Source organism: Anopheles funestus, unplaced genomic scaffold (assembly GCF_943734845.2).
Source record: "Anopheles funestus unplaced genomic scaffold, idAnoFuneDA-416_04 scaffold_91_ctg1, whole genome shotgun sequence".
Classification (NCBI taxonomy): Eukaryota; Metazoa; Arthropoda; class Insecta; order Diptera; family Culicidae; genus Anopheles; species Anopheles funestus.
The window spans coordinates 57113-80308 of NW_026045276.1; the positions used below are offsets into that span (position 1 = coordinate 57113).

Consider the following 23196-nt stretch of genomic DNA (forward strand, 5'->3'; position numbering starts at 1 on the left):
TTTCGAAAAAACCTAACTTTTACCAAAACTAACTTTTTCGAAAAAACCTAACTTTTTCGTAAAAACCTAACTTATACCAAAACTAACTTTTTCTTAAAAACCTAACTTATACTAAAACTAACTTTTTCGAAAAAACCTAACTTATACCAAAACTAACTTTTTCTAAAAAACCTAACTTATACCAAAACTAACTTTTTCTCAAAAACCTTACTTATACCAAAACTAACTTTTTCGAAAAAACCTAACTTATACCGAAACTAACTTTTTCGAAAAAACCTAACTTATACCAAAACTAACTTTTTCTAAAAAACCTTACTTTTTCGAAAAAACCTAACTTTTACCAAAACTAACTTTTTCGAAAAAACCTAACTTTTTCATAAAAACCTAACTTATTCCAAAACTAACTTTTTCTTAAAAACCTAACTTATACCAAAACTAACTTTTTCATAAAAACCTAACTTATACCAAAACTAACTTTTTCATAAAAACCTAACTTATACCAAAACTAACTTTTTCGAAAAAACCTAACTTTTTCATAAAAACCTAACTTATACCAAAACTAACTTTTTCATAAAAACCTAACTTATACCAAAACTAACTTTTTCGAAAAAACCTAACTTTTTCATAAAAACCTAACTTATACCAAAACTAACTTTTTCATAAAAACCTAACTTATACCAAAACTAACTTTTTCTTAAAAACCTAACTTATACCAAAACTAACTTTTTCGAAAAAACCTAACTTATACCAAAACTAACTTTTTCATAAAAACCTAACTTATACCAAAACTAACTTTTTCGAAAAAACCTAACTTATACCAAAACTAACTTTTTCGAAAAAACCTTACTTTTTCTCAAAAACCTAACTTATACCAAAACTAAATTTTTCTAAAAAACCTAACTTATACCAAAACTAACTTTTTCATAAAAACCTAACTTATACCAAAACTAACTTTTTCATAAAAACCTAACTTATACCAAAACTAACTTTTTCGAAAAAACCTAACTTTTTCATAAAAACCTAACTTATACCAAAACTAACTTTTTCGAAAAAACCTAACTTATACCAAAACTAACTTTTTCGAAAAAACCTAACTTTTTCATAAAAACCTAACTTATACCAAAACTAACTTTTTCGAAAAAGCCTAACTTATATTAAAACTAACTTTTTCTAAAAAACCTAACTTTTTCATAAAAACCTAACTTATACCAAAACTAACTTTTTCGAAAAAGCCTAACTTATATTAAAACTAACTTTTTCTCAAAAACCTAACTTATACCAAAACTAACTTTTTCGAAAAAACCTAACTTATACCAAAACTAACTTTTTCTTAAAAACCTAACTTATACCAAAACTAACTTTTTCGAAAAAACCTAACTTATACCAAAACTAACTTTTTCTAAAAAACCTTACTTTTTCGAAAAAACCTAACTTTTACCAAAACTAACTTTTTCGAAAAAACCTAACTTTTTCATAAAAACCTAACTTATACCAAAACTAACTTTTTCGAAAAAACCTAACTTTTTCTCAAAAACCTAACTTTTACCAAAACTAACTTTTTCTTAAAAACCTAACTTATACCAAAACTAACTTTTTCGAAAAAACCTAACTTATACCAAAACTAACTTTTTCTAAAAAACCTAACTTATACCAAAACTAACTTTTTCTAAAAAACCTAACTTATACCAAAACTAACTTTTTCTTAAAAACCTAACTTATACCAAAACTAACTTTTTCTTAAAAACCTAACTTATACCAAAACTAACTTTTTCTAAAAAACCTAACTTATACCAAAACTAACTTTTTCTAAAAAACCTAACTTATACCAAAACTAACTTTTTCGAAAAAACCTAACTTATACCAAAACTAACTTTTTCTCAAAAACCTAACTTATACCAAAACTAACTTTTTCATAAAAACCTAACTTATACCAAAACTAACTTTTTCGAAAAAACCTAACTTATACCAAAACTAACTTTTTCGAAAAAACCTAACTTATACCAAAACTAACTTTTTCGAAAAAACCTAACTTATACCAAAACTAACTTTTTCTTAAAAACCTAACTTATACCAAAACTAACTTTTTCGAAAAAACCTAACTTATACCAAAACTAACTTTTTCTCAAAAACCTAACTTATACCAAAACTAACTTTTTCGAAAAAACCTAACTTATACCAAAACTAACTTTTTCGAAAAAACCTAACTTATAACAAAACTAACTTTTTCTTAAAAACCTAACTTATACCAAAACTAACTTTTTCGAAAAAACCTAACTTATACCAAAACTAACTTTTTCTCAAAAACCTAACTTATACCAAAACTAACTTTTTCGAAAAAACCTAACTTATACCAAAACTAACTTTTTCTTAAAAACCTAACTTATACCAAAACTAACTTTTTCGAAAAAACCTAACTTATACCAAAACTAACTTTTTCTAAAAAACCTTACTTTTTCGAAAAAACCTAACTTTTACCAAAACTAACTTTTTCGAAAAAACCTAACTTTTTCATAAAAACCTAACTTATACCAAAACTAACTTTTTCGAAAAAACCTAACTTATGCCAAAACTAACTTTTTCGAAAAAACCTAATTTATACCAAAACTAACTTTTTCGAAAAAACCTAACTTATACCAAAACTAACTTTTTCTAAAAAACCTTACTTTTACCAAAACTAACTTTTTCGAAAAAACCTATTTTATACCAAAACTAACTTTTTCGAGAAAACCTAACTTATACCAAAACTAACTTTTTCGAAAAAACCTAACTTTTTCTTAAAAACCTAACTTATACCAAAACTAACTTTTTCTCAAAAACCTAACTTGTACCAAAACTAACTTTTTCGAAAAAACCTAACTTATACCAAAACTAACTTTTTTGAAAAATCCTAACTTATACCAAAACTAACTTTTTCGAAAAAACCTAACTTTTTCTAAAAAACCTAACTTTTACCAAAACTAACTTATTATAAAAAACCTAACTTTTTCTCAAAAACCTAACTTATACCAAAACTAACTTTTTCTTAAAAACCTAACTTTTTCTTAAAAATCTAACTTTTTCTTAAAAACCTAACTTATACCAAAACTAACTTTTTCGAAAAAACCTAACTTATACCAAAACTAACTTTTTCTTAAAAACCTAACTTATACCAAAACTAACTTTTTCGAAAAAACCTAACTTTTTCGAAAAAACCTAACTTATACCAAAACTAACTTTTTCTAAAAAACCTAACTTATACCAAAACTAACTTTTTCTTAAAAACCTAACTTTTTCTAAAAAACCTAACTTATACCAAAACTAACTTTTTCGAAAAAACCTAATTCATACCAAAACTAACTTTTTCGAAAAAACCTTACTTATACCAAAACTAACTTTTTCTAAAAAACCTAACTTTTTCGAAAAAACCTAACTTATACCAAAACTAACTTTTTCATAAAAACCTAACTTATACCAAAACTAACTTTTTCTAAAAAACCTAACTTATACCAAAACTAACTTTTTCTTAAAAACCTAACTTATACCAAAACTAACTTTTTCTAAAAAACCTAACTTTTTCTAAAAAACCTAACTTATACCAAAACTAACTTTTTCGAAAAAACCTAACTTTTACCAAAAAACCTAACTTTTTCTAAAAAACCTAACTTATACCAAAACTAACTTTTTCTAAAAAACCTTACTTATACCCAAACTAACTTTTTCGAAAAAACCTAACTTATACCAAAACTAACTTTTTCGAAAAAACCTAACTTTTTCTAAAAAACCTAACTTATACCAAAACTAACTTTTTCGAAAAAACCTAACTTTTATCAAAAAACCTAACTTTTTCTAAAAAACCTAACTTATACCAAAACTAACTTTTTCTAAAAAACCTAACTTATACCAAAACTAACTTTTTCTTAAAAACCTAACTTATACCAAAACTAACTTTTTCTAAAAAACCTAACTTATACCAAAACTAACTTTTTCGAAAAAACCTAACTTATACCAAAACTAACTTTTTCGAAAAAACCTAACTTTTACCAAAAAACCTAACTTTTTCTAAAAAACCTAACTTATACCAAAACTAACTTTTTCTAAAAAACCTAACTTATACCAAAACTAACTTTTTCGAAAAAACCTAACTTATACCAAAACTAACTTTTTCATAAAAACCTAACTTATACCAAAACTAACTTTTTCGAAAAAACCTAACTTTTTCATAAAAACCTAACTTATACCAAAACTAACTTTTTCGAAAAAACCTAACTTATACCAAAACTAACTTTTTCTTAAAAACCTAACTTATACCAAAACTAACTTTTTCTAAAAAAACCTAACTTATACCAAAACTAACTTTTTCGAAAAAACCTAATTTATACCAAAACTAACTTTTTCGAAAAAACCTAACTTTTACCAAAACTAACTTTTTCGAAAAAACCTAACTTATACCAAAACTAATTTTTTCGAAAAAACCTAACTTATACCAAAACTAACTTTTTCTCAAAAACCTAACTTATACCAAAACTAACTTTTTCTTAAAAACCTAACTTATACCAAAACTAACTTTTTCGAAAAAACCTAACTTATACCAAAACTAACTTTTTCGAAAAAACCTAACTTTTACCAAAACTAACTTTTTCGAAAAAAACCTAACTTTCTCATAACAACCTAACTTATACCAAAACTAACTTTTTCTTAAAAACCTAACTTATACCAAAACTAACTTTTTCTTAAAAACCTAACTTATACCAAAACTAACTTTTTCGAAAAAACCTAACTTATACCAAAACTAACTTTTTCGAAAAAACCTAACTTATACCAAAACTAACTTTTTCTAAAAAACCTAACTTTTTCTAAAAAACCTAACTTTTACCAAAACTAACTTTTTCTAAAAAACCTAACTTATACCAAAACTAACTTTTTCGAAAAAACCTAACTTTTACCAAAAAACCTAACTTTTTCTAAAAAACCTAACTTATACCAAAACTAACTTTTTCTAAAAAACCTAACTTATACCAAAACTAACTTTTTCTAAAAAACCTAACTTATACCAAAACTAACTTTTTCTTAAAAACCTAACTTATACCAAAACTAACTTTTTCTAAAAAACCTAACTTATACCAAAACTAACTTTTTCGAAAAAACCTAACTTATACCAAAACTAACTTTTTCGAAAAAACCTAACTTTTACCAAAAAACCTAACTTTTTCTAAAAAACCTAACTTATACCAAAACTAACTTTTTCTAAAAAACCTAACTTATACCAAAACTAACTTTTTCTTAAAAACCTAACTTATACCAAAACTAACTTTTTCTAAAAAACCTAACTTATACCAAAACTAACTTTTTCGAAAAAACCTAACTTATACCAAAACTAACTTTTTCGAAAAAACCTAACTTTTACCAAAAAACCTAACTTTTTCTAAAAAACCTAACTTATACCAAAACTAACTTTTTCTAAAAAACCTAACTTATACCAAAACTAACTTTTTCGAAAAAACCTAACTTATACCAAAACTAACTTTTTCATAAAAACCTAACTTATACCAAAACTAACTTTTTCGAAAAAACCTAACTTTTTCATAAAAACCTAACTTATACCAAAACTAACTTTTTCGAAAAAACCTAACTTATACCAAAACTAACTTTTTCTTAAAAACCTAACTTATACCAAAACTAACTTTTTCTAAAAAAACCTAACTTATACCAAAACTAACTTTTTCGAAAAAACCTAATTTATACCAAAACTAACTTTTTCGAAAAAACCTAACTTTTACCAAAACTAACTTTTTCGAAAAAACCTAACTTATACCAAAACTAATTTTTTCGAAAAAACCTAACTTATACCAAAACTAACTTTTTCTCAAAAACCTAACTTATACCAAAACTAACTTTTTCTTAAAAACCTAACTTATACCAAAACTAACTTTTTCGAAAAAACCTAACTTATACCAAAACTAACTTTTTCTTAAAAACCTAACTTATACCAAAACTAACTTTTTCGAAAAAACCTAACTTATACCAAAACTAACTTTTTCTAAAAAACCTAACTTTTACCAAAACTAACTTTTTCGAAAAAACCTAACTTTCTCATAACAACCTAACTTATACCAAAACTAACTTTTTCGAAAAAACCTAACTTATACCAAAACTAACTTTTTCTAAAAAACCTAACTTATACCAAAACTAACTTTTTCGAAAAAACCTAACTTATACCAAAACTAACTTTTTCGAAAAAACCTAACTTATACCAAAACTATTTTTTTCGAAAAAACCTAACTTATACCAAAACTAACTTTTTCGAAAAAACCTAACTTATACCAAAACTAATTTTTTCGAAAAAACCTAATTTATACCAAAACTAACTTTTTCTCAAAAACCTAACTTATACCAAAACTAACTTTTTCTTAAAAACCTAACTTATACCAAAACTAACTTTTTCGAAAAAACCTAACTTATACCAAAACTAACTTTTTCGAAAAAACCTAACTTTTACCAAAACTAACTTTTTCGAAAAAACCTAACTTTCTCATAACAACCTAACTTATACCAAAACTAACTTTTTCGAAAAAACCTAACTTATACCAAAACTAACTTTTTCTAAAAAACCTAACTTATACCAAAACTAACTTTTTCGAAAAAACCTAATTTATACCAAAACTAACTTTTTCTCAAAAACCTAACTTATACCAAAACTAACTTTTTCGAAAAAACCTAACTTTTACCAAAACTAACTTTTTCGAAAAAACCTAACTTTCTCATAACAACCTAACTTATACCAAAACTAACTTTTTCGAAAAAACCTAACTTATACCAAAACTAACTTTTTCGAAAAAACCTAATTTATACCAAAACTAACTTTTTCGAAAAAACCTAACTTTTACCAAAACTAACTTTTTCGAAAAAACCTAACTTATACCAAAACTAATTTTTTCGAAAAAACCTAACTTATACCAAAACTAACTTTTTCGAAAAAACCTAACTTATACCAAAACTAACTTTTTCTTAAAAACCTAACTTATACCAAAACTAACTTTTTCGAAAAAACCTAACTTATACCAAAACTAACTTTTTCGAAAAAACCTAACTTTTACCAAAACTAACTTTTTCGAAAAAAACCTAACTTTCTCATAACAACCTAACTTATACCAAAACTAACTTTTTCGAAAAAACCTAACTTATACCAAAACTAACTTTTTCTAAAAAAACCTAACTTATACCAAAACTAACTTTTTCGAAAAAACCTAACTTATACCAAAACTAACTTTTTCGAAAAAACCTAACTTATACCAAAACTAACTTTTTCGAAAAAACCTAACTTTTACCAAAACTAACTTATTCTAAAAAACCTAACTTTTTCTCAAAAACCTAACTTATACCAAAATTAACTTTTTCTTAAAAACCTAACTTTTTCTAAAAAACCTAACTTATACCAAAACTAACTTTTTCGAGAAAACCTAACTTATACCAAAACTAACTTTTTCTTAAAAACCTAACTTATACCAAAACTAACTTTTTCGAAAAAACCTAACTTTTTCGAAAAAACCTAACTTATACCAAAACTAACTTTTTCGAAAAAACCTAACTTATACCAAAACTAACTTTTTCGAAAAAACCTAACTTATACCAAAACTAACTTTTTCTAAAAAACCTTACTTTTTCGAAAAAACCTAACTTTTACCAAAACTAACTTTTTCGAAAAAACCTAACTTTTTCATAAAAACCTAACTTATACCAAAACTAACTTTTTCGAAAAAACCTAACTTATACCAAAACTAACTTTTTCTTAAAAACCTAACTTATACCAAAACTAACTTTTTCTTAAAAACCTAACTTTTTCTTAAAAACCTAACTTATACCAAAACTAACTTTTTCTTAAAAACCTAACTTATACCAAAACTAACTTTTTCGAAAAAACCTAACTTATACCAAAACTAACTTTTTCTTAAAAACCTAACTTATACCAAAACTAACTTTTTCTTAAAAACCTAACTTATACCAAAACTAACTTTTTCGAAAAAACCTAACTTATGCCAAAACTAACTTTTTCGAAAAAACCTAATTTATAACAAAAATAACTTTTTCGAAAAAACCTAACTTATACCAAAACTAACTTTTTCTTAAAAACCTTACTTTTTCGAAAAAACCTAACTTATACCAAAACTAACTTTTTCTAAAAAACCTAACTTATACCAAAACTAACTTTTTCTCAAAAACCTAACTTATACCAAAACTAACTTTTTCGAAAAAACTTAACTTATACCAAAACTAACTTTTTCTTAAAAACCTAACTTATACCAAAACTAACTTTTTCTCAAAAACCTAACTTTTTCTTAAAAACCTAACTTATACGTAAACTAACTTTTTCTTAAAAACCTTACTTTTTCTCAAAAATCTAACTTATACCAAAACTAACTTTTTCTTAAAAACCTAACTTATACCAAAACTAACTTTTTCGAGAAAACCTAACTTATACCAAAACTAACTTTTTCGAAAAAACCTAACTTATACCAAAACTAACTTTTTCGAAAAAACCTAACTTATACCAAAACTAACTTTTTCTTAAAAACCTAACTTATACCAAAACTAACTTTTTCTTAAAAACCTAACTTATACCAAAACTAACTTTTTCGAAAAAACCTAACTTATGCCAAAACTAACTTTTTCGAAAAAACCTAATTTATACCAAAACTAACTTTTTCGAAAAAACCTAACTTATACCAAAACTAACTTTTTCTTAAAAACCTTACTTTTTCGAAAAAACCTAACTTATACCAAAACTAACTTTTTCTAAAAAACCTAACTTATACCAAAACTAACTTTTTCGAAAAAACTTAACTTATACCAAAACTAACTTTTTCTTAAAAACCTAACTTATACCAAAACTAACTTTTTCGAAAAAACCTAACTTATACCAAAACTAACTTTTTTGAAAAAAACCTAACTTATACAAAAACTAACTTTTTCGAAAAAACCTAACTTTTTCTAAAAAACCTAACTTTTACCAAAACTAACTTATTATAAAAAACCTAACTTTTTCTCAAAAACCTAACTTATACCAAAACTAACTTTTTCTTAAAAACCTAACTTATACCAAAACTAACTTTTTCTTAAAAACCTAACTTATACCAAAACTAACTTTTTCGAAAAAACTTAACTTATACCAAAACTAACTTTTTCGAAAAAACCTAACTTATAAAAAAACTAACTTTTTCGAAAAAACCTAACTTATACCAAAACTCACTTTTTCTAAAAAACCTAACTGTTGGAACAGTATTTACATTTGACGAATCATCCGACATGCGATTTGTGGGAGGAGCGGAATCACTCTCGGATAGTGATGGGCGGAACTTAAAGTTCCGTAAATAGTCAATAAATAGGGGGCGAAAAGGCTTTTTGCGCTCTCTCCATTCTTTAAAAGCGAAACAACTGGCTGGTAATTATTAACAGAAAACTTATCCGAAATAAAATCCGCGAAAGAACATTGGTGCCGTGACCAGGATTTCTACAACCTAAATACTCGCGATTTTTTCGATAAGTGAACGTAATACACGCGCGCGCATTTCGGCAGTAGCTCGCATTTCATCACACTACACTCGAGTACGCACTTTTCGCACCTTGTACCAAAATGCCTGCTCAAACAATTTTGGCTTCACGAAGGACGATTTTGCTCGCTACTTTGGTGCGACACGAACAGTTTTTGCGGGAATTTGATCCCGAGCGAGACTCCAATGCCGTGGAAATTCGACTTGATAAAGTCCAGCAGTTGGTAAAGGATTTGGAGAATATTCAACAACAGCTGGAAGATGCATCAACCACTGTTGAAGAATCCGATAATAACGACGCGTTGAGGCAGGATTTCGAGCCACGCTTAATATATCTGGAAGGCGAATTGAAGGCGAAAATGAGGGAAATTTCGCGCAATGAAGCCGCGCAGCAAAGAACAGGCAACAGCTCCTTAAAGGGGATAAAATTGCCCACCATCACACTCCCGGAATTCAATGGCGATTACATGCAGTGGTTGACCTTTAGGGACACTTTCGAGTGTCTCATACACGACAACACAGATTTGCCCGCCATACAAAAGTTTCATTACTTGCGCGCAGCGTTGAAGGGTGAAGCGGCGCAAGTAATCGAGGCAATTACAATCAGTGCGGCAAATTATGAGCAAGCTTGGAAAATGATCACTGCAAGATATTCCAATGAATATTTGCTAAAAAAGCGTCATCTGCAGGCCATGTTTAGCATGAAGCCGATCAAGCACGAAGGTGCGTTGACCCTGCATCAGCTGGTTGACGAATTTGAACGCCACAAAAATACGCTCCACCACTTGGGTGAAGATACTGACGCTTGGAGTAGTATCTTGGAGCATTTGTTATGCACCAAGCTGCCAACAATCACGCTACGTGATTGGGAAGAGCACGCTTCCAACGACGAAAATCCAAGCTACGAGAGCCTTGTAATTTTCTTACAACGTCGAATGAGAGTACTCGAAACGTTGTTAGTAAACAAACCCGATACGTCACTCTCTGAGCAGACCACACACACACGACGTCAAAATTTCCCGCGCGCGACGAGCTTTGCGACCGCCGATAAAGAACCTCACAGTTGCCCTGTATGCAATATGCCTCACGCCGTTATGAGATGCCAGCGATTCCTTGCTATGGATCCTGCACAACGATACCGATCAGCTTTAGACGCACGAATTTGCCTAAATTGCTTGCGGTACAATCACCGAGCGCGTGATTGCTCCTCGCAATACAAGTGTCGACACTGCAATTTAGCGCACCACACACTATTACACTCACAACACCTTTCACACGGCACATTTCCCACTGCGCCCACCACGTCAGCTACGCGAAATGCTTCCATAAATCACACTAACGATCACTTGGCGAACACACAAGAACACTACGTAGCAGCACACGCGAGCAAGCAAACGTACGATCACGTTTTTCTCCAAACTGCCGTAGTTCGGATAGTTGACGCGCACGGTATCGTTCATCCTGCGCGAGCACTTTTGGATAGTGGCTCTCAGCCTGATCTTATGAGCCGCCGGCTTGCTCATAGGTTAGCGCTTAAGTACGATGCGACTAACATTGCCCTTATCGGAGCGGGGAATTCGTCCACACCAGTGACAAAATCGGTGCGTGCCAACGTTTCATCACGAACGAGTCCGTATGAGTTGAGCGCTGATTTTTTGATCGTGGAAAACTTGATAGGGAATTTGCCAGCACATGACGTGCACGCGAATGATTGGCAAATACCCTCGAATTTTATGCTTGCTGACCCCCATTTTCATAAGTCGGCACCGCTCGATCTCATCCTCGGTGCCCGGCATTACCATGAATTCTTCCAAAGCGGGGCACAACATAAAATCTCGTCAGGCCTTCCTGTCCTCATCGAAAGTGTGTTCGGATGGGTCGTGAGCGGCTCAGCATCGTCCCTGAATCCTGCTGACGGAACCTCTAATGCAGCTTCCATCGTTTGTATGAGCACTCTAGAGGAATCGCTCGAACGATTCTGGAATGTGGAAGAGTTGCAGGTTAGAGATTGCTACTCACCTGAAGAACAACTATGCGAAACAGTTTTTAAGGAAACCCCCCAACGTGACAAATCGGGTCGGTATATCGTACGTTTACCTCGGCAGCCTGACTTTAATGTAAAGCTCGGTCAGTCCAAGGCAACAGCATTGAGACGCTTCGAGTTGCTGGAAAGGAGGCTGGAACGCGATCCACAACTAAAGGCGGACTATCACCAATTTATGAAGGAGTATTTGGAGCTCGGCCATATGTCGCCGATAAATATCAGTAGAGAAGAGGAACAGGCCTACTACTTACCGCATCATCCCGTTTTTAAAGCATCCAGCTCAACAACGAAAGTGAGAGTAGTGTTCGACGGATCTGCAAAAATGAATTCGGGTTATTCATTAAACGAAATATTATGCACTGGTCCTATAGTGCAAGACGATTTGCTGGATATAATCCTACGATTCCGTACATACAAGGTTGCGCTTGTGGGTGACATAGCAAAAATGTATCGACAAATCTTGTTGCATCCTGATGATCGTCGATTGGTTCGAATCTTTTTCCGTTTTTCGCCACAAGCCCCGATGCAGATTTTCGAACTCAACACCGTCACGTACGGACTTTCGCCATCATCATTCTTAGCTACGCGCACCTTGCTTCAGCTCGCAGATGATGAAGGTGCACACTATTCGAATGCACAAGCTGCCCTGAAACGAAACTTTTACGTAGATGATTTCATTGGTGGTGCCAACACGATAGAAGATACTTTCCGTCTTCGTCAGGAGCTATCGGATCTACTTGCGAAAGGTGGATTCGAGTTACGCAAGTGGACATCGAATCATCTAGGCGTTCTCAGCGGTTTAAGTGCTGATCAAATCGGCACCCAGTCATCGTTGCAGTTCATTCCCAATGAAACGGTGAAAACACTCGGCATCTCCTGGAAACCAGAATCTGATGAGCTGTGCTTTGATTCGAACGTTTGTGTTGAATCAACATCCTCAACGAAGCGATCCATACTGTCATGCATCGCGAAGATGTATGACCCGCTTGGACTGATTGCACCTGTATTGGTCCGTGCAAAGCTACTGATGCAAGAATTATGGCTGCTGAAATCCGGCTGGGATGATCCCGTTCCCGAGCAGATCTACAACAAATGGACAACGATTAGTGATGAATGGCAATCTTTATCTACGTATAAAACTAATCGTCATGTTCTTTTACCTAATTCACAAGTAGAACTCCACACGTTCACCGACGCCTCCGAAGCAGCTTACGGAGCCTGTATCTACGCGCGTTGCAAGAACGCGGAAGGAGAAATACGGATCAGCTTACTGGCGTCGAAGTCCCGAGTAGCACCTCTTAAACGCGTCACACTGCCGAGACTCGAACTCAACGCAGCTGTTTTGGGCGCCCATCTCCAGCACCGGGTCCAGAAGGCGATGCAGATCGATAGCGTCGAGTCCTTCTTCTGGTCTGATTCAACTGTAACGCTGAAATGGATAGCATCTCCACCCAATACATGGAAGACATTCGTGGCGAACCGTGTCGCTGAAGTGCAGCGCTATTCTCATCCGCGACAATGGCGACACGTTCCTGGTTCCAGCAACCCTGCCGATTTGGTCTCTCGCGGCATGTCGGCAGCGAATTTCCTTAAGAGTCGACAGTGGCACTCCGGTCCGGATTGGCTAGCTCTTCCTGCATCGTCATGGCCCAGCTCGAATCCTGATTCCATCGACGGAGTGGATCTAGAAATCCGTCAGGTTGGTGCGTATAATTGGGTATTGCGTACGTTTTGCGCGTAATACTCAACAGAAGGCGCGCACACAACCATCTTCAAACCACACCGTAGCACCACTAAGCATCACGAAAGAATACTTACCGTGCAAATAGACCTGCAGCGATATTTCTCAGTGAGAAATCTCTCGTTGCGATGCGATGAAATGCGATGAAAAGTTCATATATAAAAAACAGCATCTAAACGTCGTTGCCATAGAAACATATAGAATTATATCATCACAGTAGCCGAAGAAATGTCTCACCCAGCGATTTTCCTTTGTTTGCTAAATTGAGCTACTTTGCGAAATATCTCACTGAGAAATATCGCTCCAGGTCTATTTGCACGGTTAGAAGACGCCAAAACTGTGCTTTGCAGACTAGCACAACAAGATGCCTTCTCTCCCGAAATCAAGCACATGAAAAAGGGAGAAGCTTTGCTGAAGCAGTCATCTTTACGTAAACTAAGCCCCTTCATCGACGAGAAGGGCATAATACGAGTGGGAGGACGATTAAAACTGTCGCAGTTGCCGTACCAATCGAAACATCCCGTGGTGCTTCCTAAACAGCATAAGTTTACACGTCTCGTAGCTGAACATTACCACGAACAGCTTATGCATGCTGGCGGAAGACTTTTACTATCCCAGATGAGAGAGCAGTATTGGCCACTAGACGGACGTCGATTAGTGAAAGGCATCGTGCGGAATTGCTTTCGATGTATTCGCCAGGATCCCGCACTGGCACAGCAACCTATTGGTCAACTTCCCTCATCACGCATTACACCCAGCCGGCCTTTCTCCATCACGGGAGTGGACCACCGAGTATCTACAAGAAATGCAAAAGAGTTACACAGGGCCGGGTAGCAACAACAACAACATACTTACAGGCAGGTTAGTGATATTGATGGACGAATCGCTACCTTGTACTCGTTGGCCTCTAGCACGGATCGTACATGTTCACCCCGGGGAGGATCAGATCGTGCGAGTGGTAACACTGAAGACCGCGAAGGGGATAATAACGCGACCGATCACGAAAGTTTGCATCTTACCGTTGCCCACCGACAAAGAGGACAACACGTGCTGATCGGATAACTGTTTTGACCTCCGTCAAGGCGGGGGAGGATGTTGGAACAGTATTTACATTTGACGAATCATCCGACATGCGATTTGTCGGAGGAGCGGAATCACTCTCGGATAGTGATGGGCGGAACTTAAAGTTCCGTAAATAGTCAATAAATAGGGGGCGAAAAGGCTTTTTGCGCTCTCTCCATTCTTTAAAAGCGAAACAACTGGCTGGTAATTATTAACAGAAAACTTATCCGAAATAAAATCCGCGAAAGAACACTAACTTTTTCTAAAAAACCTAACTTTTACCAAAACTAACTTTTTCTAAAAAACCTAACTTATACCAAAATTAACTTTTTCGAAAAAAACTAACTTTTTCTTAAAAACCTAACTTATACCAAAACTAACTTTTTCTTAAAAACCTAACTTATACCAAAACTAACTTTTTCGAAAAAACCTAACTTTTTCGAAAAAACCTAACTTTTACCAAAACTAACTTTTTCGAAAAAACCTAACTTATAAAAAAACTAACTTTTTCGAAAAAACCTAACTTATACCAAAACTCACTTTTTCTAAAAAACCTAACTTTTTCTAAAAAACCTAACTTTTACCAAAACTAACTTTTTCTAAAAAACCTAACCCCGGCTCTAAACGCTTAGCAATTGTCGCGTTTGCGAACGCGAATCAGAAAAATTTTGCGAAACTCCATATAAAAAAAATTGTGAAAAGTCGCTATACGTGTATTTTCAGCGAAAAATCGCGATTCGAAGCGCGACTTGACGCCATGACAGTTTTCTGTAATAACAAGGTAAAGATTGCAATACCAAGGTAAACTAATACAAATTAAAAAATTAAATATTTTGAGTGTTATTAAATATTGTAAATTAAATTAACAAATCGAGTGCTATTTATTTTTTAAAAGTACGTACGTATTGTATATTATTATTGTGAATGTCAATATTATTTTAAAAACAGAAGAATCGCTGTTGATTCAAAACAAAAATCCCATATCGTGGACAAATGCATGGCTGCATTGTTTATGAATTAATTACTTGTATGTTGAACTTGCTTGAACAAGATAAATTAATTAATAATTAATTAATTTAATTAATTAGAAAAAATATTAGAGTTAAAAAATATTAAAAAGTCCACAGCACAGTGTTCGATCCCTTTTGGAAGCTGTGTTATGAATCGTGGTTATGAATACCTGCATATTGATGGTAGTTTGGAAGCTGTGTTGGAATTGTGGTTATGAATACCTGTATATTAAGGGTACGGTGACGGTCATGAAATGAGAAAGAAGCCATACACGTTTGATTACCCGTATTCGAAGATTTTTACCTTTATGCTACTCGAAGCTGCCGATCCCAATTCTATTTTGCCCGGTGTATGACGCGGTGGGCAAACACATCTTCGTTCACCTATTTATCTTGTTACAATTCCTTCTGGCTACCGGAAAAAAATATAACAAGATTTTCCAGCGACAAACACACAAGAAAACAAAACGGACAAATCTGCGGTACTATTAGCAACAGCCGTTATTTGTACCACAGGAGTCAGCAGCATCCTGCCACGAGCTTTCTTGATGGTTCATTGTTTTGAAACATCGTCACTGGGCTTAACAAACTTGCCTTTCTCATCAACTTCATCCAAACAATAAATTTACTATTTATTATAATTTTCGTTGTTTTAATTAATTTAATTTAATTCGAAATTAATTTCCCGCTACCGGCCAGATTGAAAACATAAACAAACCTTGCAGGAGAAAACTTAAACAACCTTGAAGTCGCGCCGAAAGTCGCAAAATTTTTTGGGAAAACTGTGCTACGATTGTCGCGTTCGCAAACGCGACAATTGCTAAGCATGTAGGCACGGGGTAACTTATACCAAAACTAACTTTTTCGAAAAAACCTAACTTTTTCTTAAAAACCTAACTTATACCAAAACTAACTTTTTCGAAAAAACCTAACTTATACCAAAACTAACTTTTTCTAAAAAACCTAACTTATACCAAAACTAACTTTTTCGAAAAAACCTAACTTATACCAAAACTAACTTTTTCGAAAAAACCTAACTTATACCAAAACTAACTTTTTCTCATAAACCTAACTTATACCAAAACTAACTTTTTTGAAAAAATCTAACTTATACCAAAACTAACTTTTTCGAAAAAACCTAACTTTTTCTAAAAAACCTAACTTTTACCAAAACTAACTTATTCTAAAAAACCTAACTTTTTCTCAAAAACCTAACTTATACCAAAACTAACTTTTTCTTAAAAACCTAACTTTTTCTTAAAAATCTAACTTTTTCTTAAAAACCTAACTTATACCAAAACTAACTTTTTCGAAAAAACCTAACTTATACCAAAACTAACTTTTTCTTAAAAACCTAACTTATACCAAAACTAACTTTTTCTTAAAAACCTAACTTTTTCGAAAAAACCTAACTTTTTCGAAAAAAACTAACTTTTACCAAAACTAACTTATTCTAAAAAACCTAACTTTTTCTCAAAAACCTAACTTATACCAAAACTAACTTTTTCTTAAAAACCTAACTTTTTCTTAAAAATCTAACTTTTTCTTAAAAACCTAACTTATACCAAAACTAACTTTTTCTAAAAAACCTAACTTTTTCTAAAAAACCTAACTTTTACCAAAACTAACTTTTTCTAAAAAACCTAACTTATACCAAAACTAACTTTTTCTAAAAAACCTAACTTATACCAAAACTAACTTTTTCGAAAAAACCTAACTTATACCAAAACTAACTTTTTCGAAAAAACCTAACTTATACCAAAACTAACTTTTTCGAAAAAACCTAACTTTTTCTTAAAAACCTAACTTATACCAAAACTAACTTTTTCTCAAAAACCTAACTTATACCAAAATTAACTTTTTCGAAAAAACCTAACTTTTACCAAAACTAACTTATTCTAAAAAACCTAACTTTTTCTCAAAAACCTAACTTATACCAAAATTAACTTTTTCTTAAAAACCTAACTTATACCAAAACTAACTTTTTCTTAAAAACCTTACTTTTTCTCAAAAACCTAACTTATACCAAAACTAACTTTTTCTTAAAAACCTAACTTTTTCTTAAAAACCTAACTTATACCAAAACTAACTTTTTCGAAAAAACCTAACTTATACCAAAACTAACTTTTTCGAAAAAACCTAATTTATACCAAAACTAACTTTTTCTTAAAAACCTAACTTATACCAAAACTAACTTTTTCTTAAAAACCTAACTTTTTCGAAAAAACCTAACTTTTTCGAAAAAACCTAACTTTTACCAAAACTAACTTTTTCGAAAAAACCTAACTTATACCAAAACTAACTTTTTCTAAAAAACCTAACTTTTTCTAAAAAACCTAACATTTACCAAAACTAGCTTTTTCTAAAAAACCTAACTTATACCAAAACTAACTTTTTCGAAAAAACCTAATTTATACCAAAACTAACTTTTTCGAAAAAACCTAACTTATACCAAAACTAGCTTTTTCGAAAAAACCTAACTTTTTCTTAAAAACCTAACTTATACCAAAACTTACTTTTTCTCAAAAACCTAACTTATACCAAAATTAACTTTTTCGAAAAAACCTAACTTATACCAAAACTAACTTTTTCTTAAAAACCTTACTTTTTCTCAAAAACCTAACTTATACCAAAACTAACTTATTCTAAAAAACCTAACTTTTTCTCAAAAACCTAACTTATACCAAAATTAACTTTTTCTTAAAAACCTAACTTATACCAAAACTAACTTTTTCTTAAAAACCTAACTTTTTCTTAAAAACCTAACTTATACCAAAACTAACTTTTTCGAAAAAACCTAACTTATACCAAAACTAACTTTTTCGAAAAAACCTAATTTATACCAAAACTAACTTTTTCGAAAAAACCTAACTTATACCAAAACTAACTTTTTCTTAAAAACCTAACTTTTTCGAAAAAACCTAACTTTTACCAAAACTAACTTTTTCGAAAAAACCTAACTTATATTAAAACTAACTTTTTCTTAAAAACCTAACTTATACCAAAACTAACTTTTTCTTAAAAACCTAACTTATACCAAAACTAACTTTTTCGAAAAAACCTAACTTATACCAAAACTAACTTTTTCGAAAAAACCTAACTTATACCAAAACTAACTTTTTCGAAAAAACCTAACTTATACCAAAACTAACTTTTTCGAAAAAACCTAACTTATACCAAAACTAACTTTTTCTTAAAAACCTAACTTATACCAAAACTAACTTTTTCGAAAAAACCTAACTTATACCAAAACTAACTTTTTCTAAAAAACCTTACTTTTTCGAAAAAACCTAACTTTTACCAAAACTAACTTTTTCGAAAAAACCTAACTTTTTCATAAAAACCTAACTTATACCAAAACTAACTTTTTCGAAAAAACCTAACTTTTTCATAAAAACCTAACTTATACCAACATTAACTTTTTCGAAAAAACCTAACTTATACCAAAATTAACTTTTTCGAAAAAACCTAACTTATACCAAAACTAACTTTTTCTTAAAAACCTTACTTTTTCTCAAAAACCTAACTTATACCAAAACTAACTTATTCTAAAAAACCTAACTTTTTCTCAAAAACCTAACTTATACCAAAACTAACTTTTTCTTAAAAACCTAACTTATACCAAAACTAACTTTTTCTAAAAAAACCTAACTTATACCAAAACTAACTTTTTCGAAAAAACCTAATTTATACCAAAACTAACTTTTTCGAAAAAACCTAACTTATACCAAAACTAACTTTTTCGAAAAAACCTAACTTATACCAAAACTAACTTTTTCTTAAAAACCTAACTTTTACCAAAACTAACTTTTTCGAAAAAACCTAATTTATACCAAAACTAACTTTTTCGAAAAAACCTAACTTTTACCAAAACTAACTTTTTCGAAAAAACCTAACTTTTTCATAAAAACCTAACTTATACCAAAACTAACTTTTTCGAAAAAACCTAACTTATACCAAAACTAACTTTTTCGAAAAAACCTAACTTATACCAAAACTAACTTTTTCGAAAAAACCGAACTTATACCAAAACTAACTTTTTCGAAAAAACCTAATTTATACCAAAACTAACTTTTTCGAAAAAACCTAACTTATACCAAAACTAACTTTTTCTTAAAAACCTAACTTATACCAAAACTAACTTTTTCGAAAAAACCTAACTTATACCAAAACTAACTTTTTCTTAAAAACCTAACTTATACCAAAACTAACTTTTTCTTAAAAACCTAACTTATACCAAAACTAACTTTTTCTTAAAAACCTAACTTATACCAAAACTAACTTTTTCGAAAAAACCTAACTTATACCAAAACTAACTTTTTCGAAAAAACCTAACTTTTACCAAAACTAACTTTTTCGAAAAAACCTAACTTTTTCATAAAAACCTAACTTATACCAAAACTAACTTTTTCTAAAAAAACCTAACTTATACCAAAACTAACTTTTTCGAAAAAACCTAATTTATACAAAAACTAACTTTTTCTTAAAAACCTAACTTATACCAAAACTAACTTTTTCGAAAAAACCTAACTTATACCAATACTAACTTTTTCGAAAAAACCTAACTTATACCAAAACTAACTTTTTCGAAAAAACCTAACTTTTACCAAAACTAACTTTTTCGAAAAAACCTAACTTTTTCATAAAAACCTAACTTATACCAAAACTCGCTTTTTCTAAAAAAACCTAACTTATACCAAAACTAACTTTTTCGAAAAAACCTAACTTATACCAAAACTAACTTTTTCGAAAAAACCTAACTTATACCAAAACTAACTTTTTCTAAAAAACCTTACTTTTTCGAAAAAACCTAACTTATACCAAAACTAACTTTTTCGAAAAAACCTAACTTATACCAAAACTAACTTTTTCTAAAAAACCTAACTTATACCAAAACTCACTTTTTCTAAAAAAACCTAACTTATACCAAAACTAACTTTTTCGAAAAAACCTAACTTATACCAAAACTAACTTTTTCGAAAAAACCTAACTTATACCAAAACTAACTTTTTCTAAAAAACCTTACTTTTTCGAAAAAACCTAACTTATACCAAAACTAACTTTTTCTCAAAAACCTAACTTATACCAAAACTCACTTTTTCTAAAAAACCTAACTTTTTCTAAAAAACCTAACTTATACCAAAACTAACTTTTTCTAAAAAACCTAACTTATACCAAAACTAACTTTTTCTAAAAAAACCTAACTTATACCAAAACTAACTTTTTCGAAAAAACCTAACTTATACCAAAACTAACTTTTTCGAAAAAACCTAACTTATACCAAAACTAACTTTTTCGAAAAAACCTAATTTATACCAAAACTAACTTTTTCGAAAAAACCTAACTTATACCAAAACTAACTTTTTCGAAAAAACCTAACTTATACCAAAACTAACTTTTTCTAAAAAACCTAACTTATACCAAAACTAACTTTTTCTCAAAAACCTAACTTATACCAAAACTAACTTTTTCTCAAAAACCTAACTTATACCAAAACTAACTTTTTCGAAAAAACCCAACTTATACCAAAACTAACTTTTTCTTAAAAACTTAACTTATACCAAAACTAACTTTTTCGAAAAAACCTAACTTATACCAAAACTAACTTTTTCTTAAAAACCTAACTTATACCAAAACTAACTTTTTCGAAAAAAACCTAACTTATACCAAAACTAACTTTTTCTTAAAAACCTAACTTATACCAAAACTAACTTTTTCGAAAAAACCTAATTTATACCAAAACTAACTTTTTCTCAAAAACCTAACTTATACCAAAACTAACTTTTTCTCAAAAACCTAACTTATACCAAAACTAACTTTTTCTTAAAAACCTAACTTATACCAAAACTAACTTTTTCGAAAAAACCTAACTTATACCAAAACTAACTTTTTCGAAAAAACCTAACTTATACCAAAACTAACTTTTTCTAAAAAACCTAACTTATACCAAAACTAACTTTTTCTCAAAAACCTAACTTATACCAAAACTAACTTTTTCTCAAAAACCTAACTTATACCAAAACTAACTTTTTCGAAAAAACCCAACTTATACCAAAACTAACTTTTTCTTAAAAACTTAACTTATACCAAAACTAACTTTTTCGAAAAAACCTAACTTATACCAAAACTAACTTTTTCTTAAAAACCTAACTTATACCAAAACTAACTTTTTCGAAAAAACCTAACTTATACCAAAACTAACTTTTTCGAAAAAACCTAACTTATACCAAAACTAACTTTTTCGAAAAAACCTTACTTTTTCGAAAAAACCTAACTTATACCAAAACTAACTTTTTCGAAAAAACCTAACTTATACCAAAACTAACTTTTTCTCAAAAACCTAACTTATACCAAAACTAACTTTTTCATAAAAACCTAACTTATACCAATACTAACTTTTTCGAAAAAACCTAACTTTTTCATAAAAACCTAACTTATACCAAAACTAACTTTTTCGAAAAAACCTAACTTATACCAAAACTAACTTTTTCTTAAAAACCTAACTTATACCAAAACTAACTTTTTCTTAAAAACCTAACTTATACCAAAACTAACTTTTTCGAAAAAACCTAACTTATACCAAAACTAACTTTTTCTAAAAAACCTTACTTTTTCGAAAAAACCTAACTTTTACCAAAACTAACTTTTTCGAAAAAACCTAACTTTTTCATAAAAACCTAACTTATACCAAAACTAACTTTTTCGAAAAAACCTAACTTATACCAAAACTAACTTTTTCTTAAAAACCTAACTTATACCAAAACTAACTTTTTCTAAAAAAACCTAACTTATACCAAAACTAACTTTTTCGAAAAAACCTAATTTATACCAAAACTAACTTTTTCGAAAAAACCTAACTTATACCAAAACTAACTTTTTCGAAAAAACCTAACTTATACCAAAACTAACTTTTTCTAAAAAACCTAACTTATACCAAAACTAACTTTTTCTCAAAAACCTAACTTATACCAAAACTAACTTTTTCGAAAAAAACCTAACTTATACCAAAACTAACTTTTTCTTAAAAACCTAACTTATACCAAAACTAACTTTTTCGAAAAAAATTAACTTTTTCATAAAAACCTAACTTATACCAAAACTAACTTTTTCATAAAAACCTAACTTATACCAAAACTAACTTTTTCATAAAAACCTAACTTATACCAAAACTAACTTTTTCGAAAAAACCTAACTTTTTCATAAAAACCTAACTTATACCAAAACTAACTTTTTCGAAAAAACCTAACTTATACCAAAACTAACTTTTTCTTAAAAACCTAACTTATACCAAAACTAACTTTTTCTAAAAAAACCTAACTTATACCAAAACTAACTTTTTCGAAAAAACCTAATTTATACCAAAACTAACTTTTTCGAAAAAACCTAACTTATACCAAAACTAACTTTTTCGAAAAAACCTAACTTATACCAAAACTAACTTTTTCTAAAAAACCTAACTTATACCAAAACTAACTTTTTCTCAAAAACCTAACTTATACCAAAACTAACTTTTTCGAAAAAACCTAACTTATACCAAAACTAACTTTTTCTTAAAAACCTAACTTATACCAAAACTAACTTTTTCGAAAAAAATTAACTTTTTCATAAAAACCTAACTTATACCAAAACTAACTTTTTCATAAAAACCTAACTTATACCAAAACTAACTTTTTCTCAAAAACCTAACTTATACCAAAACTAAATTTTTCTTAAAAACCTAACTTTTTCTTAAAAATCTAACTTTTTCTTAAAAACCTAACTTATACCAAAACTAACTTTTTCGAAAAAACCTAACTTATACCAAAACTAACTTTT

At 30.1% G+C, this 23196-nt stretch overlaps 1 protein-coding gene across 1 annotated transcript; it reads left to right on the plus strand.

Moving 5' to 3' along the window:
- The first annotated feature begins 12091 nt into the window (after positions 1-12091).
- Positions 12092-13309, plus strand: LOC125774311 (uncharacterized). The gene has a single exon (XM_049444586.1). The coding sequence runs from the start codon at positions 12092-12094 to the stop codon at positions 13307-13309; it is 1218 nt and encodes a 405-aa protein (XP_049300543.1).
- The last annotated feature ends 9887 nt before the right edge of the window (positions 13310-23196 follow it).